Source organism: Danio rerio, chromosome 24, assembly GCF_052040795.2.
Source record: "Danio rerio strain M-AB ecotype USA chromosome 24, GRCz13ab, whole genome shotgun sequence".
NCBI lineage: Eukaryota > Metazoa > Chordata > Actinopteri > Cypriniformes > Danionidae > Danio > Danio rerio.
Window position 1 is genome coordinate 42,215,001 of NC_141044.1, and position 7,500 is coordinate 42,222,500.

General features: G+C 41.3%; 1 protein-coding gene across 26 annotated transcripts in view; it reads left to right on the plus strand.

The window, feature by feature from the left end:
- The window catches only part of mpripa (myosin phosphatase Rho interacting protein a), a 109,920-nt gene that overhangs the window by 89,565 nt on the left and 12,855 nt on the right, over positions 1 to 7,500 (plus strand). For 15 of the 26 annotated variants that reach the window (XM_087309939.1, XM_087309940.1, XM_087309937.1 and 12 more), the window contains 4 exons: positions 1 to 1,964; positions 3,817 to 3,964; positions 6,256 to 6,361; positions 6,869 to 7,028. The exon at positions 1 to 1,964 is cut by the window's left edge and continues 1,717 nt beyond it. In XM_087309939.1, the coding sequence (XP_087166065.1) occupies positions 1 to 1,964; positions 3,817 to 3,964; positions 6,256 to 6,361; positions 6,869 to 7,028 (2,378 nt within the window). The remainder of the gene's footprint in view (positions 1,965 to 3,816; positions 3,965 to 6,255; positions 6,362 to 6,868; positions 7,029 to 7,500) is intronic. The other 11 variants (XM_087309962.1, XM_087309954.1, XM_087309955.1 and 8 more) reach the window with 1 other exon arrangement.

Genomic DNA, 7,500 nt, shown 5'->3' on the forward strand with positions numbered 1-7,500 from the left:
ATAAGATACGGGACCAGCCCAATCTTTCAGCGGTGCAGGAACATTTAAGTACTAGAGCTACCATGGAGGACTGGACAACTAAAACCTGTGATGACTTGCCAATGGATGAACCCAGCCAGAAGCACCTAAACAAGACTGTCAGTGAACATGACAGTGGTGAATATGAGAAGGCCTTGGCACTGGTAGAGTCTTGCACTGAAAGAGTCAGAGAGATTCTCAGTAGTCAGAATGAGACCAGTTCAGCTGAATCTCTGATTTGTACACTTGCAGAAGTAGAGAAAAGGCTGGTTTGTGCCACTACATTCCTAAGGAAAGGCCACACATTATATGAGTCGTGCCACATATTTGATGCACCAGATGTGCAGTCAATGAAGGGAAGTATTAAGCTGTTTGCCAGAACATTATGTTTTGAGGCTGAAGTTCTGGAGAAGATGGGGTTCTCTTTGCAGGACTTGAACTCTGATATTATGGCAGCCCTGAACTCCATTCACAAGGATGCTGAAAACATCAAGAAGAGCTGTGATGGCTGTCTCTCAGTTGTCTATGCTGATTTGCTTACAAGGAAACTTCTGCTAGAAACCATGTTCATGTCAGAGATAGACAAACTTGAGACAGGAAATCTAGCGAATAGTGGTTTTTCACAGGATGCCATCAAGAGTGCATGCATTAGTGCTGAGCTTGCATATTCACTTCAGAACCTAACAACGAATTTCCAGGAAAGATTTGATGAGCTTAAAAAGGACTTGATTCAGGCTAACAAGACCTTGAAACAAAGGGACTTTGCTCTGAAAGATGCTGTTAGTGCATCAAAGCATACATGCATTGAAAGCATCCCCCAAAGTACGACTGATCATCTTGTTGATGATGATGCCCCTCCTGAACTTGTTCCCTATATGGAGCAGATTGAGATGGAGGAAGCTCAGAGTTTAGCTGCGGAGATTGTTCGTAGACATTTAGCAGGTGGCATGCTATCCCACAGTGCTGAATCAGAATCACATCTCCAAATGGGCTGGGAAAATCTTATTGCTGAGCTGAAGAAGCAAGCCAAAGCTCTTCGCAATATTTCTCAGGAAATTGAGAAGATCTGCGAGACGGGAGAAATGAATTCCCTCTCCAGACTTGCTGAGGCAATCCAATTAAGCTCATACCGCAGCGACTCCAGCTCCGTTTGTATGCGAGAGGCTTTAATGCAAGTTCAGGTCGCCTATGTTTCTTGCAGGTTGAGAGCGGGCCACACAAGGGAACTTTCCCTGTGCCAGGAGACCAGCCGCAACATGTCAGCGCTCGTCCAGGAACATGCAGAGAGTGTTGCTGCCATACAAAAGCACTACCAGAGCTGCTTAGAGAAAGAGCATCTTAGCTTCACAGGCACCATCAGTTCCTTGCAGGAGGAGAATGACATGCTACGAGGGGAGCTATCCTATAAGCTCAGAGAGCTGCAAGAGCAACGGCAGAACCTGTCCCAGCTGGAAGAAGCATTTCATAGGGAGAAAGAAGAGCTGAAGTGCAAACATGCAGATGAATTTGGAAGGGCAGAGCAGGAGCAGATGACCAGAGAGCTTGAACTAATGGACCGTGCTGCCAGTAGCCAACGCAAACTGGAGACCCTGCTGATAGAAATGGAAGATTCAGAGCTAAAGAATAAGGAACAAGTCCAAAAACTCCAGCTTGAATTTCAGGGTAGGATCCAGGAGCTGGAGCACGCCAATAGAGAGGAGCTCTGCAAGCTGAAGAAAAGCTACAGTCAGACCATCTGCTCTCTGGAGAATAAAGGTGAGGCCGATGCGTGTCCAATGGAGGAAGGCGAAGGATCTGATTCGGTAACATGCAAGGAGTCCCTGCTCCGAGTCCGGGAGCTGGAAATGCAGTTGAGCAACATGAGAGAGGAGCTAGAACAGAAACCACTGGATGGAGATCTGACCAGCCTGAGGGAAAAGTACCAGCGAGACTTGGACAGTCTCAAGGTTTTACATTTGATTTTTCAGATTTAGCGTCACACCCATTCACCTCCATTTGCCCCATCTTTGTAGTACCCTCAATAGCTTGTTGCTGTTAGTTTGGGTTGCAGTGGTTTCATTGCATTTGTTTAAACAAGTATTATAAATTATTTACTAACCTGGACCATTATAAATTGGATATGTCAACTGGATTTGTAAAAAAAGAGTGTCACTGCAATCCGGTAGCCTCATGACAATAACTGTACGTTCACACCGAAAGTGGCGAGAGCGTCAAAGTAGCCGGAAGTCATTAATTTTCAATGAGAGCCGGCGGCGATAAGCGGCAAGAGCAGCGCGGCGCATCTTCTCCGGCGTGGCCGTCGAGGAGAGTTGAAATCAAGTCAACTTTATGGTAATGAGCTATGACGCGGTTTGGCGGCAAGCAATTAGAATGAAGACGTCCACCGCTTGAGAGGAGTTCAGAGAACACAGACCTGTGAACTTTGGCTCCGACCACAGTTGTTCCCAAGGGTTTGATTATTGCGGTCGCCGGATTTCCAATTATTTACAATGTTTTCTTACAGGAACATGCATTAAATAAGTTACTGGCGAGTTACTGATGTGGATTAATGTTATATATATTTATCTTAAAAAAGCGGGAATCTCGCGCGACGTGACAGTACAAAACAGTACTGCTGCTTCAGGATATTTCAGACATATGGACACATATTGGATAAATAGAGCAAAGCCACACCCCACGCAACTTGATCTTCCATTGTTAAGTGAATTTGATAAGAAGTGCGCAACATTTTCACGCTAGAAACATGTTTTATGCAGGAATGTAACTGATATGCAGCAACGGCTCCTTGAAATACGAGATCAATGTAGCGAGTTTTGACGCTCTCACCGCCGGAGCTGAAGGCCGACAACGTTGTCGCCAGGGCGGCCAGAGCGACCTTGGACGCTCTCGCCGCTTTCAGTGTGAACGTACGGTAATGTTTTCCTATATTTCCTGCACTGTAGTGCCCATTAGCAGCACTTGGAATCACACAAAATAGTGCACCTACTTTACCACAAATTACTTTCACTGAGGATTCCCCTGTTCAAAGCACCTTGTGTTTTTATAGTCTTAGCATTGTAGTCTTTTGTGCTTTAATGTGTGAGTGCATGCATTTGCTTTAGTTAATCGCTATTAATCACTCTGCTTTCCTTCCACTCCTTTACGCTGTCATCTGTCATTACAAGCAAATGTTTAAATGACAAAAAAAAGGTCATTTTACTCATTCTTTTTGTCACTTTTGTTCCATAAGTATGTGAACAGCTTAGTTGGCTTAAGATTGTTTGAGAGGAGGGCTGGGTAACCATTGGTTTTCTGATTGTTTTTAATGAATGACATTAGATGAATAAAATCCTAAGATCAGTCATTTGCTTTGTCATTTTAGTAAATGCATGAACAGAATATTAAAAAGCTAAATATGTATAGTAGACTTTTTGTGTGGAACCTTTAACCTTTTAAATGGCACTCATTGACATACTCGTATGAAAAACCCTGGAGTTGACTGAGGGTTATTCCAAGACTGTACGACTTTAACTGTAAATGTAACTAATATCATAAGTAGTATACTCTGTATGCTTTTTCACCCACTAAAAGGGTTAATGCATTTTTTTTATATGCATGTACCTTGACTGCATTTTTACCTGTGTTCCTATTTCCTAAATTAGTCACTGAATTGAATCTGAATCAAACATCATTATGAATCCAAACCAAATCATAGGACTCCAATGAAGATACCCAGCCCTAGTAGAGAGCCTGCTAAGATAGACATTGTGTTTAATTTTGTTTGTAATCGTTTTTGTAATTGTTTAATGCGGATCATAGGCCACATGCGAGCGTGGATTTGCCGCCATGGAGGAGACGCATCAGAAAGTGATTGAAGACATCCAGAGGCAGCATCAGCGGGAGATCCAGAAACTTCTAGAGGAGAAGGAAAGACTGCTGGAGGAGGAAACAAACGCCACTATTGCTGGTAAAGAATCATCGTAGATAGGTTTTTTGGTTGTTGACATCTGACTGTGATTTACAATAATTATTATTTAATGCTTCCTGCATTATTTTTAGCTGCCTGACATTTAATTTGACTGCATATTCATTCATTCATTCATTCATTTTTTTGTCGGCTTAGTCCCTTTATTAATCCGGGGTCGCCACAGCGGAATGAATCGCCAACTTATCCAGCAAGTTTTTACGCAGCGGATGCCCTTCCAGCCGCAACCCATTTCTGGGAATCATCCACACACACATTCACACACACTCATACACTACGGACAATTTAGCCTACCCAATTCACCTGTACCGCATGTGTTTGGACTGTGGGGGAAACCGGAACACCCGGAGGAAACCCACGTGAAGACAGGGAGAACATGCAAACTCCACACAGAAATGCCAACTGAGCCGAGTTTCGAACCAGCGACCTTCTTGCTGTGAGGCGACAGCCCTACCTACTGCGCCACTGCCTCGCCTTGACTGCATATTTTGTAAATAACAGATTAAAAGCAAGGTATATAGCTTCTGCTTCTAATGGGTGTGCATTCACATCACAACAAGGCATATTTTGCTGGCACGTTGATTTTGGAGTCATGAAAGTTTATATACATTACATCCTATAAGTTTTCAACACCATTATTATCATGGAAGCAACATGAGAGAAATGCTGAAGTAACTGCTGATAAGAGACAAGTGTGATGTGGCACAAAAACAGCAGAGCTTTTACTATGCCACAGACCACCACTTTCTGTTGTCATGGTCAGGTGGAGTAGAAGCAGCGCTTTTTTTATTAGGCTAAATACATTTTAGGCTTCAGTTATAATGCTGTTCTGTGCAATAGGGTTGTCACGATGCTGGAATTCGGTACCAATCGATACTGAAGTTTTAAAAACATCCATTTCCTGCCAACATTTGAGCGCTGTTAAATGTGTTCTTAAACAGTGGTGAATTGCCTTTGTGTTCAACAGAAATTACTGTGATTGGCCGTTAAGGTTATCAGTTTACCTAACTCACCGCTGTTTACTGAGTGTAGGGTCCAGCCAGATGAAGGTTGATGGCATGTTCGGTCTTTCCAGTGCACAATGTGGATTTACTTTAAATGTTACTCATATCTGACTCCAATTTTAGTATGTGATGGTTTAGAATATTAATATATTCATCCTCGTTTCATCTGACTCCATTTATAAAACATTGATAAGATTATTTAGTTTCTTTTGATATTATTTTAGATTATGATTGAATATTCTCTTAGATTCAATATTGTATGTTATTCTCATTCATTCGGATTCCTAGAACATCCTGAGTCTTGTACCAGCAGAGTATACAATTTCTTAAGCACAAGCATGTCAGTCTTGGTCACTAAACAGTGGCGATTGACCGCTATCCTAAAAAGGCAGAACCCTACTTATTCAGATTAGGATATTTTTATGCGGTCCCCATAGATCTGCTACCTCCTAAATCAAACAGAGCTATTTAGTCATATAATGATCATTACTATAGAATTAAGCAGACCAGTCGTACTTAAACTATTAGTAACTTTGAGTAATCACTATACTATCCAAATAGTATTATACGTTTATAAGATGAAGGTCTATCCCCTTAGATAACCTTTTACAGTCTTAAGTATACATGAATTAATGCCAATATGTTAGTCGGATCTCTTAAGACATCGTATAGCGTGCCACTCTGCTCCGTCTACCGTGTTTTAGTCCGTAACTACTAACCTGTACAGGGGCTTGTGGTGTTGTGGACTTAACGTAATCTTCTAGAGATAATAACATGAACTCTGTTTAAACAATTCAAAACATAACAATTTATTAGTCAGGTAAAAGTGTATTATGCCAATTCATTCTGTTAATTCATAAACGATCAATACAAAACATCAATTTCTCAAAGATTAATCCAAGATTAAAAGATGCATACCCTGATTTCAAAATGGAGGGGAGCTGGTTCTTTCCCGCATTCCCACCTGCTGGGTTGTGGGGCCGATTATCTCTGTTTTTGGCTCATGCTTGAATTGTCAAAGATATCAAAATATTTGTGATATGTCACGTCTTACACTGAGTGTAAACACATCTACAGGGACACTGGAGCACTGTAAAGCCTAGATTCATCAGCTATCTTGTATGTCAGCTTCTAGACAAACCAGCTGATCGACCTGACTTTAAAACTCTCCATTGTCCCTATGGTCATCACATAAATGGACATAATGTAGTTTTGATATAGTAGAACTCTACTGAAGTGTTGTCGTTTTGTTTTTATGTTTGTGTGCAGCAATTGAGGCCATGAAAAATGCTCATCGTGAGGAACTGGAGAAAACGCAGCGGTCGCAGATGAGCGGTGTGAGCGCAGATATTCAGGAGCTGCACAGACAGTATGAGTAAGGCAACAAACATTCATTCATTTCCTTCTGCGCACCACCTTATTTATCAGGGTTCACCACGGCGGAATGAACTGCCAACTATTCCAGCATGTTTTCCACAGCGGATGCCCTTACACCTGCAACCCAGTACTGGGAAACACTCATACACTCTCTTTCACACACACACTCATACATTTTGGACTATTTAGTTTATTCAGTTCCCCTATAGCGCATGTGTTTGGACTGTGGGGGAAACCGGAGCACCCGGAGGAACCCACGCCAACACGAGGAGAACATGCAAACTCCACACAGAAATGCCAAATGACCTAGCTGTGGCTCGAACCAGTGACTTTCTTGCTGTAAGGCGACAGTGCTAACCACTTGAGCCGTCGTGCTGCCCACAGCAAACATTACCATCTCAAATAACTCTTTTTGGATTGTTGTTGTCACTTGTAGGATTTACATTTATTCATGGCTGTATTTAGGCAAGCGATTAACCTGTGTGTTTACATTGTGTCCGTGTAGAGAGGAGTTGCAGTCTATCCATCGGGAGCTGGAGGTTTTGTCTGAGCAGTATTCTCAGAAGTGTCTGGAAAACGCACATTTGGCTCAAGCGCTGGAAGCTGAGAGACAGGCGCTGGGACAGTGTCAGCGAGAGAACCAGAAACTGCATATACACAACCAGGTCATCCAGAAGATTGCAAAAAGAGTTTTCCCAAATTAAATCATGCCGTTAAAATGAGAAGCATGTTTATCTTTTGGCCTGATGACAATTCACATTTATTTACTTGTTTTGTTTGTTTGTTCTCTGTATATTAATATTATATTATAAAATTTAACTCTCTAATTTTTAATGTAAAGTTTGAGTAGGTGTCACTATTCTTCCCCTCCTGATTAAGTTAAGAATTGCAAACATTTTTGTAGGAGTAAATATTTGACACAACATATAAAATATTTTTAAAAAGTAATAAATATCTAAAGATGAATAAATTAATAATTATAATTTAAATAAAATAAAATAAAAAACATAGGCTACAAATACAGCTGTACAATTGTAGATCACGCCAGTAAAATGAGAAGGATCTTAATTTATCTTTTGGCCTGATGCAATTAACATTTATTTATTTATTTATTTATTTTGTTTGTTTGTTCTTTAT